Genomic DNA, 21,301 nt, shown 5'->3' with positions numbered 1-21,301 from the left:
AACTTTAAAAGGAGTAAAATATAGACAATAGCACATAAGATAAGAAATTTAGATGAGACTCGCAACCCGACCCGTGACCCACATCTATACCCACACCTAAAAATCCTCCCCTCATTCCGCAGGGTGCCAGCTTTATCAGAGTGTCCACAAGAGACCTGGTTATCTTAAATAGTTACCATTGTATCTTTGCTTATCTTAAATAACAAATACAACAAGTATATATATGTTACAAATATATCTAAGAGATGGTGTGTAGTGCTCTAGACTCTCTGCCAATAGGCCTCTTATTTTAATTAAGTTTCAGAAACGTTGTATATTTTTCTGGCGTCAGTGCAGGAGATTAAAAAGAAACTGAGAAAAAGAGACTGTCCTGCAGAAAACGGGGCAGTTGGGAAGTATGCTGCTGTTTTCTCCAAAAGTTTCCCTTGTTCTTTAAATTATGAAAATATTTGCCCTGTACAAAAACTCTGGTACCCTCTAATGCCAGAGGTAAAAAAAAGACATCTCAAAAATTCAGTTTTGTTCAATTTCACCCAATGTCTTTCCTTATTAATAAATAGGAAAAATGGGTAGTCATTTAGTTACTTCCGATAACATTAATCCCGCATACCTTTAGTGGTTAATCCCCAAATTGTTACTATATAGTAGACCAATTAATTCCTTTGGATCCCACCATTAGGGCAGAGACACACGGTGCTATTTCGAGACATTAGTCGCCCAACAACAAATCGATTCTTCTTCGAGTGACTAATTTTCCTGAACTGCCTTCCCGCTGGCTAGAATGTAAATCGCCAGTGCGATGGCACTGAGAACAATTCACTTTTCTGGTCGCCTGAAGTTGCCTCACGAGGAAACTTAGGGCGACTTTTGAAAAGCCGTAGCTATCCGAGTGCCATCCCGCCGGCGATTTACATTTTAGACGACGGGAAGGTAGTTCGGGGAGATTAGTCGCCCGAAGAAGAATCGATTTGTCATTGGGCAACTCACCTCCCGAAATAGCACTGTGTGTCTCTGTCCTTATTTATATTGATTGAAAATCAGTCAATATATGTTAAATAACGGTGGGTTATAAAAACATAACTTAAAGGGGTTGTTCATCTTCCAAACACTTTTTTCAATTCAGTTGTTTTTAGATTGTTCCCCAGAAATAAAGACTTTTTTCAATTACATTCCATTACTTTCCAAAATCTAAGTTTAAAGGTGAATGTTCGTGTCTCTGGTGTTTGAGTCTGGCAGCTCAGTAGTTCAGGTGCAGTCTCTGAACTGTTACAATTTTGCAACATTTAGTTGATACATTTCTCAGCAGCATCTCTGGAGTATTAGCAACTATTGTATCAATTCTAACAGCTGCCTGTAATGAAACCCAGAGACAAAGATAAAAAATGTATCAACTAAATGTATCCATTTAAAACAGTTTACAGGATCGGCGACCCCCCCCCTCCCAGAGCTGCTTTAGAAGGAGAGAAATGACACTTTACACTTCAATATTAGAAAAACCGGCACACATAGAAAATAGAAAGTCATTGGAAAGAGTTGTGATGTGGGGAGTTGCAGTTCCACAGTGGTCGGACAGCAATCCCCCACCCACCAGCAAACCAGTTTGGGTTCCAACTCACTAGTAGACACTAAGGGGGTAATTCACAAAAGTGTCTGGAACGAAAAAATGTCTTTAAAATGTCGTAGAAAGTGTCGTAGCAACAGCCGACAAATTCACAGAGCATTTCTCCGCCAGTTTTCCGACATGTGCAACACTTTTGAATTAGTGTCGTTAAAAGTGGGCGTGGTTTTTTCAGCGCCACTTTTCCCGTCATTTTTATGAATTACTTGTAAACTCTTTTTTTTTACCGACAATTTTTCAGACACTTTAGGCTCTCCAAAATGAAAATGTCAGACAAATTGTCGTTTAAAAAGTCTTGGTAAATGTCGTTTGTACGATGAAAAGATATACGACATTTTAGAAAATTGTCAGACTTACGAGACATTCAGAGATGGTAACATCTGCCTTTGTGAATTTGCCGTACGTACGGCATTTTACAAATTTGTCGACCGCCACTTCTGGGTGACTTATTTTACCGACACTTTTGTGAATTCCCCCCTTTCATCGTACAAACGACATTTACCAAGACTTTTTAAAAGACAATTTGACTTTCATTTTCATTTTGGAGAGCCTAAAGTGTCTGAAAAATTGTCGGTAAAAAAAAAGAGTTTACGAGTAATTCATAAAAATGTCGGGAAAAGTGGTGCCGAAAAAGCCACGCCCACTTTTAACGACACAAAAGTGTCGTACATGTCGGAAAATTGGCGGAGAAATGCTCTGTGAATTTGTTGGCTGTTGCTACGACACTTTCTACGACATTTTAAAGACATTTTTTCGTTCCCGACACTTTTGTGAATTCCCCCCTAAGAGTCAATTGCAAATAAATATTAAAAAAATAACTTTTAATAGGACCATTAAAAAAGACTAGAATGAAAAAACACACTGGGCAAGTGCCCACACAGCACACCAACAAACTCACTCCTCCTTACATCAGGAAGATGTGTGGGACCAGTGTCCCTAAAAAACATATAATTAAAATAGTATAAAATGCCAAAGCATAGGTGGACCAATGGTAGTTATTTAAAGCAGTTACTCTATGCAGTTAGAGGGTCACCACCTGACCACACATTAAGGTTAGAGATGGACCTCAGAGCCCTCCCATCCAAGTAATGTCCCACACACCACCAGTTTCTACCTGTCTACGTGGGGAGCTAATGGGAGCTAGTCCCCCACCGTCAACCTATGCCACCTGCCCTACGCGTTTCGCCAAAACTATCTGATCTATCTGAAACCAACTAGTTGTTTAAAGGAGAACAACCCCTTTAAGCTTTTTGAAAAGTAACCATAATTTTAAGCAACTTTGCATTATAAGTCAATTAAAAGATATGCAGACTTTTCATGAATTGTAATGGTTTTGAACAGTTCCCTAAGCCTAGCCCCCTGCTAGGGTTGCCTCCTTTTAATAAAATTTCCACCAGCTGGTGGAGGGGTGCGGGAACAAAAGGGCAGGTTGTGACATCAAAGGGGGACGGGTCGTGAAGTCAAAGGGGCAGAGCCAAGGCGTTCGATTGGCCAGACTCCGCCAAAAAAGGTGAGTTCTGACCAGACTGGGGCAGGCCAATGGCTTTTGTTAAAGGATTAGTAAACTTTTAAAATAAGTGATTTTAAAATTAACGAGGACGTTTTTCTAAGCACTTTTGTAATTTACAATCATTATTTATTTTATTTTTATTCCAAGATATTAAGGGATACAAGTACTCTTAATATTAATACATTTTGTTACAACAGCGCCACCTACTGGTCATTTATCCACCCGTCTGACCACCAAGTAGTCAAGGAAGTTGTCAGGAGAAAGAAAGAGGCTGCTCTGATGTTCTTCTGTTTAGGAAAGATGAGAGGTTTCTAATTTTATTCCTAAACAGAAGAACATCAGAGCAGCCTCTTTCTTTCTACTGACAACTTCCTTCACTACTTGGTGGTCAGATGGGTGGGAAAATGACCAGCAGGTGGCGCTGTTATAACAAAATTCATTCATATTAACAGCACATGTATCCCTTAATATCTTGGAATAAAAACAAAATAAATAATGAATGTAAATTACAAAAAGGCATAGAATAGCCCCCTCATTAATTTTACATTCACTTATTTCAATGGTTTACAAATTTACAGGCAGCTACATTGCCGGTAAATTTGTAATACTTTGCTGAGCTGGTTGACTACTGTTACTTTGTATCAACAGCCATCTGTCCTCAGCCTGCATCCTCCAACCCCACAATTCCCTGCACACGTGATTTTAATAAGGAACGGAAAATCTCAGTGCAATGCATTGTGGGTTATGTAGTTCCTGCATGCTGTCTGTGGAGAAGTTGTTACAATTTGCAACATCAGTGTTTAGTCCCTCCTTCCCTGCCTGAATTTCAAATGATGCAGAAAGAGAAGAACTGTTAAACAGCTGGATTTCAGCATAGAAATTAGGGATGCACCGAATCCAGGATTCGGTTCATGATTCGGCAAAGATTCGGCCTTTTCAAGCAGGGTTCGGATTGGGCCGAATCCTTGTGCCTGGCCAAACCGAATCCTAATTTGCATATGCAAATTGTGGGGTGGGTGGGATTTCATGTGAATCTGTTACAAAATAAGGAAGTAAACCAATTTTTTCCACTTTTTCCTTCCCATCCCCTAATTTGCATATGCAAATTAGGATTTGGTTCTGTATTCAGCCGAATCTTCCAAGATGGATTCGGCCGAATCCAAAATATGGATTCGGTGCATCCCTAATAGAAATTATTATTCATAGTTTTTGAAGAAACAGATAACTGTGTTGGGTATATAGTAGGGTTTTCTGTGTTATCAAATTTTGGTTTGGAAGTTCCTCTTTAAAGATTAATCTGGGAACTCAGTAGGATAATAGGCAACTAAGTAAAAGAATGAACTACTGACGACCTGTTATTTTACGTGTCACACTCGTGAATTTTTACAGTATCAAACTCGCAGTGCCCAGCACAGACAACCTTCTGCCATTGTGATGAGCGTCCACTGTCTGGGCCACGCCGAGACGCTCCCCAGGCGGCTGCGTGTCGCGTCATTGCGTTTATACAGTCTGCAGTCGAGACGCGACGTCACAATCTCATCTCGCGAGACTCTAGGGACGCAGGCCGGCAGAAGCGGAGGAGCTGGGCATTGGCACGGCGGTGGTGGCGATTTAAACGTTGATTGCTGCGGGACAATAAAACGACGATGTGGAGCGTTTAAGCAACGAGACTGCGGCCTGCGATATGCCAATGCCACTGGGTATGGCTTGTTTATAATCTATTGCCGTGCCTCTTGTATTTAAGGGATTTACACCCAAAAACTGTTTTTTTTTTTTTTGCATACTGAAGGAAAATGCATTTTATGGCTCCTTCTAATTATTTAGAAATGTATCAGAAGCAGTGAGTAGTAGTTTATCCCTTTTTTTTTGTTTTCTGGTTCTGACTCTAGAAACAATGTAGCAGAAGGCGGTTTTCCTCTGGGACTCAAGAGCCAGAGCAGAGAAAGGGTAAACAAACACTGTTTTGCAAGGCAATTACATTTACAATTTAGGGCAGAGACACACGATCAGATTCGGGGAGATTTAGTCACCCGGCATTAAATCGCCTCTTCTTCGGGCGACTAATCTCCCCGAACTGCCGGCTACAATCTGAATCGCTGGCCGGATGGGACTCGGAGGGATTCGCTTTCCGAAGTCGCCCGAAGTTTCCTCGTGAGGAGACTTAGGAAAACAAAGCGCATCGATTGCCATCCTGTTGGCGATTTATATTCTAGCCACTAGGAGGCAGTTTGGGGAGATTAGTCACCCAGCAAAAAATCGCCTCATCTTCAGGGCGACTAATCTCCCCGAACTGCCTCCTATTGACTAGAAGATAAATTTCCAGCGGGACGGCAATCGCCTCACAAGGAAACTTTGGGCGACTTCGGAAAGCGATTCACTCAGAGTCCCATCCCGCCGGCGATTCTGATTCTAGCCGGCAGGAGACAGTTCGGGGAGATTAGTCGCCTGAAGAAGAGGCGATTTGTTGCTGGGCGACTAATCTCCCTGAATCTGAGCTTGTGTCTCCCCTCCTGGAGCATAGAAAGGGTAAACAAACACTGTTTTGCAAGGCAATTACATTTACAAATTAGGGCAGAGACACACGCTCAGATTCAGGGAGATTTAGTCACCCGGCAATAAATCGCCTCTTCTTCGGACGACTAATCTCCCCGAACTGCCTCCTGCCGGCTATAATCTGAATCGCTGGCGGAATGGGACTCGGAGGGATTCGCTTTCTAAAGTCGCCCAAAGTTTACTCGTGAGGTGCCTTAGGAAAACGAAGCGCATCGATTGCCATCCCGCCGGCAATATATATTCTAGCCAATAGGAGGCAGTTTGGGAGATTAGTCGCCCAGCAACTGTATACAAGATATGCCATTAAAATCAGATTTATAACTGCTGGTATGCACAGTAGCCTGGCCCCCACTATATTGCTGACCATTTGCATTGCTTAAATGTACTCCCTTTTCCTGACCATGATGTGTTTGTTATTTGAAAGTTAAAGGAGAACTAAAACTTAACTAAAGAATTGGGTAGAAATGATGAACCTTATGTTTTGGGCTTCTGTACCAGCCCAAGACAACCACATCCCTTTAGCAGTAAAGATCTGTGTCTCCAAAGATGCCCCAGTAGCTCCCCATCTTCTTTTCTGCTGATTCACTGCACATGCTCTGTGCTGCTGTCACTTACTGAACTTAGGGACCCACTCACAATATACAGTACACATAGAATAGAAATGTCTTTATATAAGGCTGATTAGTAATTAATACCGATAATTACTACATGGCAGAAACCAGTGCAACTATTACCAGAATTTAATAATCAGCCCTGTAGCATCAGCTTATATTACATCATTTTCTGCTGGATAATTAGTGACGAGCCCTAAGCTTAGCTTCTCAACAGCTGCTCAGAGCCCACTGAGCATGTGAGAGTCACAGACACTTTCCAAGATGGTGACCCCCTGTGACAAGTTTGAAGTCCTGGATCATTGCTGCTATTGACAAGCTGAAACTTTAGGCTGGTGCAATAAGTTCAGTATATAAAATATGGCATTTTTAGCCATATTAAATTTTAGTTCTCCTTTAAGAGGTGGGTCACAGTTTATTACCTGATTCTAGCTGACGTGTCCATGATTTTCTTGTAAGATATTTTTCTTATTTAACTTAGGAAACTACTTGGCTGGAACAATGGTGGATGCCGTTCATTACATCCACTTGCAGAACTTCAGCAAGTCTCTCCTGGAGACTCTAAATGCCCAGCGATTAGGTGGGCATTTTTGTGACGTGACCGTCCACATACATGATGCAACTCTACGGGCCCACCGCTGTGTCTTGGCAGCTGGAAGTCCTTTCTTCCATGATAAGCTGCTCCTGGGTTATTCTGAAATTGAGGTTCCACCGGTGGTGCCCACCCAAGTTGTACAGCAGTTGGTGGAATTTATGTATAGTGGCTCGCTGGTTGTTGCCCAGTCGGAAGCATTGCAGATTTTAACTGCAGCCAGTATACTGCAGATCAAAACTGTCATTGATGAATGCACACAAATCATATCGCAGAGCAGAGCCAACAAACCAGTAAAAATCCCTGCTGCTATGTCATCTTGTGGCCCACAAGGGAGATCTATTAACAAAATCCAAGAGCAAGTGTCCAAAGATTCTAATGGTCCATCCTCAATGGGTTTAAGAGACTCAAGTTGCTCTCTTCCGTCAGCATTAAGAAATAACGATATTGAAATAATCTCACAAATGGGACCAGTCAATGAGGCACCCAAAATACTTTGTGCTTCGGAAGTACGTTACAAATTAAGAGATATGCTTTCGTCACAGCAGAGGCAGCTACCAGAAGTAAGGGAGATAACTATGTCTGAAGGGGAGCAGGTTTCTGAAGCTTCTGAAAGTTTAGCAACTGGCTATATCACACAGACAGAGGCTCCGCAAAGCTGCCACAGTCGTAAACAGCGTCAGCCAGTACGCCTTCAGCTTTTAGATTCTGTACCTGTAATTATCAAAGATGAGGATGAAGAAGATGTGGAAGAAGATAGCAATGTGAGGGAAGGAGGGGATGAAGAGGATAAAATTACTGCATACAATACATGCAGTGGAGGCTTTCCAAGTTGCAGTGAAAATGAGAAGGCCCAAAGTCCTGAAGAAAAAGTTCGCAATGCAGGAAATAGCAGAAAAGATTCATCTGGTCAAATGGAATTTGCACCGGAAGGACAGGATTTCTTTACCAACCAAGATGTATTCTCTGAGTCCTTCATACCTCCCTGGCAGAATGAAGAAAACCTCACTGAAGGAACTAGGGAGAACCCTATAGAAAATGAAGAAAAGTTCCGTCCTGACTGCACTTTGGAAGGCTCCAGCCTTAGAAATCTGGCAGTTGTCGCTAGTGCCGATTTCAAATCAAGCCCACCGTTTAATTCTAGAGTTGGTGAATCCAGAACACTACCATTTGTTGCCTCGGCGATACCGCTAGATCTAAAGAATCCTGCATCTGGAACTGTTGCTACAAGCACTTCAAGCATCTTCCAATTTCACTTGACGCATCCTAACCAATCTCAGCCTGGTGTAACACAAGGATTTTTTAGTGTCCAGCAAGATGGCACCGCTAATGTTGTACAAATGAACTCCAACATGGCTTCTGGAGCCTTGCAAAATGAACCAGCCCCGCGTCCTGGACCTTCTCGTAACCCCGAGCCTTCCTATGTATGCAGCCATTGTCAGAAAACATTCAGCTCTCGGAAAAACTACACTAAACACATGTTTATCCATTCAGGTATGTTCTGCACAAATGTGTAAATGAAACCCATTTTTACAGTGTAAAGCTGTTATGTATTTTGCTGTTTTTAAGAGGATGGAAAACCTGTTCCTGTTCTTTCTAGAATAATAAAAATAGGAAATGAAACGCAGATATAGACTGCCATCTAGAGCTAAAACTTACCACTAGAGCTTCTTAAAGTGGACCTGTCACCCAGACACAAAAAGCTGCATAATAAAAGTCCTTTTCAAATTAAACCTGAAATCCAATTTCTATTTTTTATTAAAGCATTAATAGCTTTTGTAAGCTCACAGAAAAATCAGCTGTCAATCAAATATTGTCTGCCCCTCCTCTATGCCATAGGCATTATGCTTTAGGCATAGAGGCGGGGCAGACAATTACTGTCCCTTTCCATTCAGCACTTCCTAAATGTCACTGCTCACCCCACATTCCCCCGTTCTCTTCACTGTTTAATTGTGTAGCCAGTGCATGGGGATGGACGTCTGGTCCCCCATTCTGGTGCACAAACAAGATTCTGAGAGGATACAAGGCTTTTCTTAATAACTAGGGATGCACCGAATCCACTATTTTGGATTCGGCCAAACCCCCGAATACCGAACCGAATCTGAACCCTAATTTGCTTATGCAAATTAGGGGTGGGAAGGGGAAAACATTTTTTACTTTCTTGTTTTCTGAGAAAGTCACGTGATCTCCCTTCCTGCCCCTAATTTGTATATGCAAAATAGGGTTTGGATTTGGTTCGGCCGGGCAGAAGGATTCCTCCGAATCCTGCTGAAAAAGGCAGAATCCTGGATTCGGTGCATCCCTCTTAATAACACTGACAAAATGGCTCCTCCCTGCTTGCTATAATAATGAATTCCCAGACTGAAGGAAACAAGATTCAGATAAATTATACAGTGTAATTAAAGTTCATTTTGCTTGACTAATGTGATAAAATAGGATTTTGAATAATTTTTTTGGTTGACGGGTCCCCTTTAAGTGAGACCAGTTTTTATCAGAAGTGCAAGGCACACAACTGCATGTAAGACACGACACCTGTTTGTAAATGCCTTTTTTTTTTAAAATCTTGCAATCACTCATATTACTTGGAATTACAAGCAACATTGACAGTCCTATAGATTAGTTTCTAGCCCATGTTGGCAACTTCCTGGCTGCTGTTTCCATTAAAATAACATTTCTGTTTTTTTTAGGGATGCACCGAATCCAGGATTCGGTTCAGGATTCGGTCTTTTTCAGGAGGATTCGGATTCGGCCGAATCCTTCCTGGCCGAACCGAATCCTAATTTACATATGCAAATTATGGACGGGGAGGGAAATGGCGTGACTTTTTGTCAGAAAACAAGGAAGTAAAAAACTGTTTTCCCCTTCCCATCCCTAATTTGCATATACAAATTAGGGATTGGTTTGGTATTCGGCCAAATCTTTCACAAAGGATTTGGGGGTTCGGCCGAATCCAAAATAGTGGATTCGGTGCATCCCTAGTTTTTTTAATGGTGTTCATATTTATGTTTTTTTTACAAAGCACTTTAGTGTTCCAGTGAATAAGCGGAACTACAGCTAGAGACCCTATCTTTATATAGTAGCAGATACAGGACTAAAGTATATAGGCTACCGCCTAACTGAGTGCTGTATCAGTTTTCAGTCGTATTTAGATCTTCATATTTAGAAGACCGTCAAGATTCCAGCCTAGAGCTCTGAAATAGTGAGACAAGCACAACTGCCATATATAGCATGTTTGTGTGAGTTATTATTACAGTGTTTAAATTGGCTCCTCTGTAGTTTATTTCAGGGACCTAGGCTGCTGTTCTGTAATAGATGGTGGCCATGTTGATGTTAGAACCAGTGGAAAATGTGCCTGTTTCTGGGTTTCTCATCGTAACATAAATTCAAAGTAAATGTTGTATATGTTGGCTTCTAAAATAAAATTTGACACCCTCACGTGTATAGATAAACTGTATAAATACACACATTTTGGAATACAATCGGTTTATAAAAAGTTGTGAATAGGCAGGAAAGTTTTAAGACTAGTAACTGTTTGGTTTTAGGGGCATTGTAAAGGCTAATGTAACATCTTACAGTGACTTACTATCATATGCAAAAGTACGACCAAGAGCTAAAGAGGGCCAGAAAATGTTCATGGTTTAATTATGGAATCATTTATCTTTAGTTTTATGCAGCAGTTGTATTGTACACAGATATGACTGGAGCATCATGATTGCATTGTTTATAAAGGCAAACACCAATGGGAGATATTGTTAGTTTTTAGGGCTAATTTATCCACACTGGCCAGTAACCCTTAGTTCTTTCCAGGCAGCTGCACATAGAACAGTTAAAGCAAACATTTACTTGCCTTGGCTTCATGCCCAGGTTTCAGTATGCCCAGTGCTGATCAATCAGTCACAGTGTTTATTTGCTTAAGAAAAATACTACAATATGCATTTCATTTTTGTTTTGTTTAGTGTTTAAAAGCGATATTAATGAAATAAAGTCCAAAGATAAGACACAATGCTGATAAAAAGTCTACTGATTCACAGTGCTGGAGTGGTTTTTGGCTCCTGTCTTTCCATGTCAGCCAGTTCTTTGTTTCTAAAATGAGAGCTTTAGTCAAGGTTCTGAATCCAAGGCATGTATATGTATAATGACTTGTTCCAACAAGTATCCTAAATATTTGATTATTTTACCATAAGGCAGTTGATCCAACTGGAGGCCTGTAGGTTGGGTGTGGCCCTCCATGCCCAAAATCTTCCTTGACCTTTTTTTTTTTATAACATCAAATATATTATAATTCAACCCCAAATATATCAAATAGTGGATATTGGGCCCATAGCATAGAAAACTATAGACCAAACTGTTCTAATAACATAAACAGTGTTTATTAGTGTTAACTTCAATTTTATAAAGTCCTTCCTAACACACACAATATAATTCAATTACTCCTTCCTGCGCTTTTCTTGATATTCAAACAACCAAGGGTAACTGCTGCTGTCACCACTATTTATAACATCAACCTTTTACTTTGCCTTGATTGTATATTTTGTGTACATAATTCTGCTTTTTCTTACAAGGGCCTCTATGACAAATTCACTGGTCCTATATTACTAAGTTAACAGGGCGCCCCCCCAGGGCGCTCCAATCATTAACCCATTAACCACCAGGGGGAGGTCTTTTTTTATGGGGCACGGGCATAAAATTCGCCCTCGGATGTTCAGCCACATCTTAACCATACCCTGTTATGGTGTAACTCCACCCACAGCCCGCCTACTCTTCAGAAACCCCGCCCTCTTGTCAGCCAACAAGACATTTGATGCCAGTACTCCTCATAGCAGCCCTGTTTGTTTTAGGGGGTGGGGTTGTTTTTTTTTGTAAAGAAAGGAAACTTAAATTGGCATGTCTCCGTTTTATTAGATTATTTTCTCTTAAAGTGGACCTGTTATCCAGACATAAAAAGCTGTATAATAAAAGTCCTTTTTTAATTAAACATCAAATCCAAATTCTTTTTTTTTATTAAATCATTCATAGCTGTTGTAAACTCATTTAAAAATCTCGGCTCATAATCAAATATTGTCTGCCCCGCCTTAGGCATAGAGGTGGGGCAAGCAATTACTTTCACTTTCCATTCAGCACTTCTTAGAGGTCACTGCTCCCCCCCACCTTCCCCAGTTCTCTTCACCATTTAATTGTGTAGCCAGGGCATGGGAATGGACATCAGGTCCCCCATTCTGGTGCACATCAAGATTCTGAGATGATACAAGGCTTGTCTTAATAACAGTGTCCACAAAATGGCTGCTGCCTGCTTGCTATAATTGAGTTCCCAGACTTACGGAAACAAGATTCAAATAATTTATACAGTGTAATTAAAGTTAATTTTGCTTGTCTAACAGGATAAAATAGAATTTGGAATATTTTTTTTGGGTGACTGGTCCCCTTTAAGCCAAAGTAGACTCCCCCATGTAAAGGGGAAGTGTAACCAGTGATTTAAAGAGGCTAAATAGGATTATATAAACTGTGTATAAATCCATGTTTTTTTTTTTTTAACTTTAAATTTCTTAGTTTACTTTTTTTTTTCCTTGTCCTTGTTTTTAACTTATCTGTTTCGTTTACATTAGGCGAAAAGCCTCATCAGTGCAGTATCTGCTGGCGGTCATTTTCGTTGAGAGATTACCTGCTGAAACATATGGTCACTCATACCGGGGTGCGTGCCTTCCAGTGTTCAATTTGTTGCAAGCGTTTTACCCAGAAGAGCTCCCTCAATGTCCACATGCGCACTCACCGGCCCGAGCGTTTCCAGTGCTGCTTCTGCAATAAGTATTTCTCTCATCGCACCCTTTTGGAGAGACATATTGCTACGCATACAGCCTGAGAAGGACGGACTGTTTCAATACTAGCCAAGGACATCCCTAAGCTCCTTTTAAGTATTTATTTTGAAATGGCTCCATTTAGAATGAAGACGTATCATGTTCCTAGTGATAGATATTCTATAAGGGGCCTTCAGGTTTTAGAAGCTTTTTTTTTTCCATGTACTATAACGTGTACTTGGATTGCATGGCAACATTTCCAAAGGTAATGTAACACAATGCTGTTTAATAACAAAAAAACAATAATCATCTGTGCTCAGCATGCATGATACTGTTACTTTACCACTAGACTAGAACATCATAGTGTTCTGATCTAATATAACATTTCAAAAAGGGGTTTCACCCTGTACGAGAACTTCAAACGAATTGCTTATAAAGCATCGATGTCACAATGAGGGACGTTCTGATACCATCTTGTTAGGAATCTGGAACAGCCCCTTACATTTCTCTGAAGATTGCTCAGTCTACATTCTGCTGAATCCAAATATTCTATGAAGATTAGAGTTTGACTTCCAGCAATCTCTGTATGAAGACAAGAAAAAAAGGCAAGTTTATTTCCAGGCAACCATTGCTTAATAATGTACCTAAATATGACCATTGAAATCAGTGTTACTGCCTGTTACCTTGGCACAAAGGTAGCTTGAAGATATTGGTCAGACTATCCGAATACATTATCTGTTTTTTGACGATTTCTGAAACCACCATTGAAGGCAAAAGTGTTTTCATTTTCTTATGGGCATTGACAAGATCCTTCAGCAGGGACCACTGCAATTGTCTCTGCAAAAACCATAAAATAATCCACATCATACAGTGGCTCATCAACATTGGACGGGACTGGATACTTATCCATTTAACAATATGGGAGACGTTAAAGACCTGCTAACCTGTGCAAGGTTTCACGTAATTGCAAACGGCACTAATTGAAACGTAAACCAGCAATTTTACCATGTGAATGCCAAAGGATTGTGCTGCCCATTGTGAAATATGTTGCACACCACTGACCCGTCTGTGGTTAACATTTTATAAACTTGTCACGTTGTGTGTGTGTGTGTAGCCGATTTTTCCTTAATCATAGGCCTATGTAAATAGTGTATTTAATCACCTTTTTAAATATGTTTCTTAAATTGCTGTTTGTATTTATGAATGTCAGTGTTGTTCGCTTTCAGACTGTCTACGGCGGCTCCTGTATGTGGTTTGTCACTCGTTTTTACAAAGAAAATGTTACGTGTGGATGTATTGATACATATGAAAAGTAAGATATAGCAATGATGGCACTAACACAATGCGAGTATGGAATGCAGGGGCCACAGTGGGGTATAGAAAACAGAAGCACTTATTAATTCCTTAATGCTGCTTGCCTAGGCAGAAGGTAGATATGAGGAATGCACCGAATCTCTACACTGTGGAGTTTGGCCGAATACTGAACCCTTGTACCAAAGATCTGTCTAAATTCCATATGCTACTCAGATTTGATGAAAATACATTGCATCCAGTGGTGTAACTATAGAGGAAGCAGAAGCAGATTGTAAGTTGGCATGGGGCAGAGTCAGGTAATGAGTGGGTGGAGTCAAGCAGGGAGTGGGCGGGTCTGGGCAGAGTCAGGGCCGAAAGTGGGGAGAGGCAGGAAGTGGGCGGGAGGATGGGGGATCGGAGTGCGCTGGGTCCCTCTGAAGATTTTTTCACCGGGGGCCAACGCACTCAAGTTACACCACTGATTGCATCTTTTGGAAACAAAAAATGGTCACGTTCAGTTTTCCAGTGCTTTAATGTCACATGACTTTAAGGGTTCAGAGTCTGTTTGGCTGAAACCTGAACCAAATGCTGAATTTGGCGCAGCCCTAATTTCAATGGATATGTTTGTGTCGACTACTGAGAATGCAAAGATATTCCACATTGGGGACCTGCAACATATTGCGCTATCCAGTAAGAAAAATAGTTTTTTCTTGCTGAAATCCTTCTCTTCCCTTCCCCCCCACTGTATTATTTTGTATCCATATTAGGGATGCACCAAATCCAGGATTCGGATTCGCCCGAATCCTTCTGCCTGTCCAAACTGAATCTGAATCTTTGTTTGCATATGCAAATTAGGGCCGGGGAAGGAAATCGCATGACTTTGTCACAAAACAAATTTGGATAAGCAAATTAGGTTTCGGTTTGGTATTCGGCCGAATCTTTTGCGAAGGATTTGGGCGTTCGGCTATATCCAAAATAGTGGATTTGGTGCATCCCTAATCCATATCATTACATATGGAATGCTCTCTTCACTTAATATCATTAGTCACAACGTAATATAGCAGTTTTTACAAATGTGTGTGTTTTGCATGTCAAATAGTATAAATGTTGGAAGGAAAACATTGCAGCATCTGTTGTTTTTTTTTTTGTTCTCTCTGTGCTTAATCTTAGACTGTTCTGTACTTTAGGCTCCTGCCAGCAAACTGGCTGATTATTAAAGGGGCAGTGATTGTTAATCAGCTCAGTATGTGAGATGATCCCTGTGCTTTTCACTCTCATTGTTGCTGCAGTTGTGCTCATTTACTAATGCTGGGCAGATTTACATTTGTGTATTATTTTGCTTTCATTGTCATACCTACCTGCAGTTGAAGTTGTCTTCAACTAAATACTAAATACTCCTTTTTCAACACTGGCAAAATAAATAGAACTTGGATTACAGAGATGGGATCTGTTATCCAGAAAGCTCACATAGACTCCATTTCAATAAAAAAATAAAACATTTTAAAAAATGATTTCCTTTTTCTGTTTAATAATAAAACAGTACCTTGTACTTGATCCAAACTAAGATATACTTACTCACTGATGGAGGCAAAACAATCCTGTTGGGTTTAGTTAATTGAAAGAAATGAAAGCGTTTCACTATTTTCTTTATCGAGCTCCAAAAATAACTAGCTTTTTGAAAACAATGAGAAAAAGTTGTTTCAATGTAAATACTATTCATAGATCAAGGGGATACACTGCCCCTTTAACAAAGCTAATCACTGATTGCACCTAGGCAACAACTAAATTTGTTGGTAAACGAGTGGCTTTTACCTTAAAGGGGTGGTTCACCTTTAAGTCAACTTTTAGTATGTCATTGAATGGACAATTCTAAGCAACTTTTTAATTGGTCTTCTTTATTTATTTTTTATAGTTTGTTTAATAAAGGCCTTCTGCTTTCCAGCTTTCAAATGGGGGTCACTGACCCCATCTAAAAACATGCGCTATAAGGCTACACATTTATTGTTATTGCTACTTTTTATTACTCGTCTTTCTATTCAGGCCTCTCCTATTCATATAACAGTCTCTTAATCAAATCAATGCATGGTTGCTAGGGTAATTAGGACCCTAGCAACCAGATTGCTAAAATTGCAAACTGGAGAGAGTTGCTCAATAAAAAGCTAAATAACTCAAAAACCACAAATAAATGAAAACCAATTGCAAATTTTCTTGCAATATCATTCTCTACATCATACTAAAAGTTAATTTAAAGATGACTTGAATATGTTATAAAATGGCTAATTCTAAGCAACTTTTCAGTTGGTCTTAATTTTTTATATTTTTAGAGGTTTTTTTTGCCTTCTTCTTCTGACTCTTTCCAGCATTTCAATTGGGGCCACTGACCCCATCTAAAAAAAAAAAACAAATGCTCTGTAAACCTACAAATTTATAGTTATTGCTACTTTTGTTACTCATCTTTCTATTTGGACCCTGTCCTGTTTATATTCCAGTCTCTTATTCAAATTAATGCATCGTTGCAAGGGTAATGTGGACCATAACAACCAGATTTCTGATATTGCAAGCTGGAGGGCTGCTGAATAAAAAGCTAAATAACTGAATGCCCACAAAAAATTAAAACCAATTGCAAATTGTCTCAGAATAGTACTCTCTACATCATACTAAGGGGTCCATTTACTAACAACTGAATTTTGTTTTTTGAATCTTGAAAAATCAGTTTAAAAAGAAAAAAAAAAAGCTCTAAAAATTCGAGATTTTTCAAGTGAAAAAAACAAACAAAAGCCTTTTGAGGCTGTCGATGTGCTATGGAAGTCATTGAGAGCTGGGCTGATTCTATTGGACCAGAATGTTAGAGGTTTTCGGGTTTCTTTTCACTGATTTATCCGAAAAACTGGAATTTTTAGAGGTTTTCTAGGAATTCATATCTTTTTGGTATCGTTCAGCGTTTTGTATTTTTCTTATTCATACTTTTTATAATCACAACTTTTAATAAAATGTCTTTCCAAAACCACTAAAATCCAACCTTCAATAAATGAGCCTTCACGTGTTAATTCAAATGGGAACAACCCCTTTAAAGGCAAAGACTACTTTAGATAAACTCTGATATAAGGGTCAGTCCACACATGCAGCGCTTTGTTTTCCGAAGTTGCCTCACGAGGAAACTTCGGCCGACTTCGGAAATCGAAGCGCTGCGTGTGCTTTAGAGCATGCGACTTTTCATTATAGGGGACGGGAAGACACGCAAAGGCAGTTCGGGGGGAGGGATTGTCGCCCTGAAGAAGAGGCGATTAGTCGCCAGGCGTCAAATCTGCTCGTGTGGACTGACCCTAAAACAGTCTGTGTGCAGTGTTACCCTTTGATAAATATGCTCCCTGGTGCATCTCTACAATGGCTGCCCTTGTATTGTAATTACAGGTGCAAAACTACTGAAAGTGCCTCCCATTCACATCAACGAAAGCAATTAGTACAAATAATAGGGATTATTAAACAACAATAGGAAGATTGCAATTAGGTAGTCACCCATGGCAACCATCACATTTGCTTTTTTTTTATTTTACCTGAAGCTGAAAATAATTTGTCGATATGGGTTGCTGTTGATAAATGGGTTCTAGTTCTTAAACATAATCCGTGTTTGAGGGCATAGGATTCCATCGCAGGGCAAATGTTTGTACTTCCATGTGTGGATTTTGACATTTACATCTTTTACCATGCAGTTTTCGGTGCAACAAGGGAATGAACAATGAGACTGATTAGCACCTACAGGTATTATCTGGAGGAGCAGACGCTGCTTTTCTTCAGAGATCACTGCTGCTTTAATCAGTAATTGCCTTACTGTAAAGGCAACGTCACGTGGGGGCAATTTGTTTTTTGTCTCCAACTTTTCTGGAGAAAAGTCTTGACAACAAAATTGGGAAACATGCTGCAGATTATTTCCTATAATGGGTAACTGGGGAAAAGACCATCTGTGATTACTCCAAGCTATATTTTGGTTGGGCTGTAGAGCTGGTAACTGAAATGTAGAGAAGATAAAAGTGGAGACAGAATGTAGGAGCGGAAGGGGGTGAAGCATGTGCTGATCAGAGAGTGCCTTTGTTCAACAGGGGAAAAGGTAAATAACTGGTAGATTAGGTGAATGGATAACTAACTGGAGTTTTTGTTTTCACAGCAATGGAGAAAACCGTGCTGTCTATTAGTGCCTACTGCATGAAATATTTCAGTGAATAGTGCTTGTGACATACCTGCTTTTGGGCTAGTCCACACGGGGAGATAGCGACGCGTTTGTGGTCGCGGCGACAAAGCGCCGCGACAGTCGCCGCGACCGGCGCAGGCGACAGTTTTGTATGGGCGCCTATGTAAAAACGCCTGTGCTAACCACACGAGGCGATGCGCTTTTCAACAGTCGCCTGAAAATGCCTCGCCAGGCTTTTTCAGGCGACTGTTGAAAAGCGCATCGCCTCGTGTGGTTAGCACAGGCGTTTTTACATAGGCGCCCATACAAAACTGTCGCCTGCGCCGGTCGCGGCGACTGTCGCGGCGCTTTGTCGCCGCAAACGCGTCGCTATCTCCACGTGTGGACTAGCCCTTAGGGTCAGGGCACACAGGCAGATTCAGGGAGATTAGTCGCCCGGCGACAAATCTCCTCTTCTTTGGGGAGACTAATCTCCCCAAACTGCCTCCTCTGCCTTCCCACTGGCTAAAATGTAAATCGCCGGCAGGGTGGCACTCAGAGTGATTTGTTTGCCGAAGTCGGCCAAAGTTGCCTCACGAGGAAACTTCAGGCGACTTCGAAAAACTAATCGCTCAGAGTGCCATCCCACCGGTGATTTACATTTTTACCGGTGGGAAGGCAGGGGAGGTAGTCGACTAATCTCCCTGAATCTCCCTGAATCTGCCTGTGTGCCCTGACCCTTATACCTGTTATTTTATTTATTTTGCAATAAACAAGGCAAAACCTGAAACTGTAAAGTCACATTTCACTTGATGTTCTTATGTGAGGAAACACAAACCATCACTCCATAGAGAAGGCTTTCCCCAGCTGCAGCCTGTTAGGCATTGGGATAAGGAGCAGCTCATTATACTGAGGATTCACAGTGGACTGCTGATTTGTACTGACCTTGCTTGTAAGAACAGGAAGTAAAATTCTCATCACATTTATTAAGAACGGACTTATTTCAATTCACTATACAATGGGTGTTTACATTAAACTGCTTTCAATCTCAGATTGTGCTCCGTTTAGTGCAAGAAAGAAAACCATAGATCTTTCTAAAAGCAATAGGCAAAAAGCTTGTTTATCAAAAGCCCTGGAATACGGCCATTTTAAGCCTCGCCTATTGTTGATTTTAGGATTTTTATCATGTATGTATGATGCAGACAACATGTTAAGTCTGTCTGTAAATTGTATTTAATGCACAAGCTCTGCACCAGTGACTTTTTATGTACCTTTATAGACTGAGCCAGTGCCAACAAAACACACCCAGGCTGCACAAAGGGGTTGTTCACCTCCCAACACTTTTTCAGTTCAGTTGATTTCAGATTGTTCACCAGAAATAAAGATTTTTTTCTAATTACTTTCTATTTGCAACTGTTTTGGGGAGAGGGGGTCGCTGACTCGGTAACTGTTCTAAATTGATACATTCAGTTGATACATTTCTTATCTTTGTCCCTGCTGAGCAGAATCCCTGAGTTTCATTAAAGGCAAATGATAGAATTGATACAATAGTTGCTAATACTCCACAGCTGCATGAAAAACACCAGAGGCAGGAAGATTGCTTTTTAGGGCAGAGAAACACGCTCAGATTCGGGGAAATTGGTCGCCCAGCGACAAATCTCTTCGGGGCGACTAAGCCGGCTAGAATCTAAATCGCTGGCTGGATGGCAATCGGTTCTCTTTGTTTTCCAAAGTTGCCCGAAAAACGAAGCGCTCAGAGTTCCATCCTGCCGGAAATTTACATTCTAGCTGGCGAGAGGCAGTTCGGGGAAATAAGTCGCAATAAGAAGAGGCAATTTATCGCAGGGCGACTAAATCTCCCCGAATCTTAGTGTGTGCTCTTACCCTTCCTCAATTTGGGAAAAACCATAAATAATAATGAAAAGCAATTGAAAAAAAGTCTTTATTTCTGGTGAAGAATGTGAAAACAATTGCATTGAAAAATGTTTTGAAGGTGAATAGCCCCTTTAAATTATATGAAAGTAGAGTAAACTCATAAGGGGATTTTAATCATAATGGAGGGCAAAAGGAAAACCCACAATTTCACATTAAAATATGTTTACAAGAACACGTTCCTAAATTTTTAAAATTTGCATTTTTGGTGACATTCAGAGCTGTTTGCCATTGTTTTTTAATCCTGTCTTTTGTGTGCTTTCATTTGTTTTCACAGAGTAGATAAGTGTAACCTGCTGCAAAATAAATGTCTTGTTTTCCTAAGGACCAAGAATTACGCGTCTTATTTTTCTCTTTTTTTAGATGCACCCCCTGGAATTATTTTCAGGCTTGTGTTGCTCCCTGACTCTTTTTACTCTTGTATGTGGCTCATTAAAAGAGTCGCTCAGGCAGCAGAATGGCACAGAGATCCTCTGCGAGTGCTTCTATGTTCCTGTGACTTGCCATAGGGGCCCACCCTCATAAAGAGAGAATCTTATGTAACCAGTCGTCTATCAGGGGTAGAACAGGCAGCAGGAGATAAGGCTCTTACAAATGCTTCTCAAAGCAACAATCCACAGAAAGTATTTATTTGCAATTTTCACTGAATAATATCTTTGGAAGTACATTGTGTGCTCTTTCCCCAGTTTACTGTAATCGCATATTACAGGGAAGGAAACAAATATTTCTTAAAGGACAAGTAAAGTTCAAGTGGACCTGTCACCCAGCCACAGAAATCTGTATAATAAAAGTCCTTTTCAAATTAAACATGAAATCCAATTTCTATTTTTTATTAAAGCATTCATAGCTGTTGTAAGCTCATTTAAAGATCTCAACTGTCAATCAAATATTGTCGGCCCCTCCTCTATGCCGTGGGCATAGAGATGGGGCAGACCATTACTTTCACTTTCCATTCAGCACTTCCTAGAAATCGCTGCTCTCCCCACATTCCCCCAGTTCTCTTCACCATTTAATTGTGTAGCCAGGGCATGGGAATGGACATCAGGTCCCCCATTCTGGTGCACAAACAAGATTCTGAGATGATACAAGACTTTCCTTAATAACAGTGTCCACAAAATGGCTCCTGCCTGCTTGTTATAATTATGAATTCCCAGACTGGAGAAAACAAGATTCAAATAATTTATATAGTGTAATTAAAGTTCATTTTGCTTGACTAATGTGATAAAATAGGATTA

The 21,301-nt window shown here is 40.5% G+C and overlaps 1 protein-coding gene across 1 annotated transcript; it reads left to right on the top strand.

The window, feature by feature from the left end:
* Positions 1 to 4,675: 4,675 nt before the first annotated feature.
* Positions 4,676 to 13,085, top strand: zbtb45.S (zinc finger and BTB domain containing 45 S homeolog). The gene is made up of 3 exons (NM_001091311.1): positions 4,676 to 4,828; positions 6,774 to 8,378; positions 12,488 to 13,085. Exons 2-3 carry the CDS (start codon positions 6,794 to 6,796, stop codon positions 12,739 to 12,741), a joined length of 1,839 nt encoding a protein of 612 aa, NP_001084780.1. The 5' UTR covers positions 4,676 to 4,828; positions 6,774 to 6,793; the 3' UTR covers positions 12,742 to 13,085.
* The last annotated feature ends 8,216 nt before the right edge of the window (positions 13,086 to 21,301 follow it).

This window comes from Xenopus laevis, chromosome 7S (assembly GCF_017654675.1).
Source record: "Xenopus laevis strain J_2021 chromosome 7S, Xenopus_laevis_v10.1, whole genome shotgun sequence".
Classification (NCBI taxonomy): Eukaryota; Metazoa; Chordata; class Amphibia; order Anura; family Pipidae; genus Xenopus; species Xenopus laevis.
This window is presented reverse-complemented; position numbering and strand designations above follow the sequence as displayed.

What these genes read in the sequence shown, in the direction of transcription:
- zbtb45.S (NM_001091311.1), top strand. Translation starts at nt 6,794, where the DNA reads ATGGTGGATGCCGTTCATTACATCCACTTGCAGAACTTCAGCAAGTCT. An exon ending in ACACATGTTTATCCATTCAG is followed by an intron (nt 8,379 to 12,487) that starts GTATGTTCTGCA and finishes CGTTTACATTAG; the next exon opens with GCGAAAAGCCTCATCAGTGC.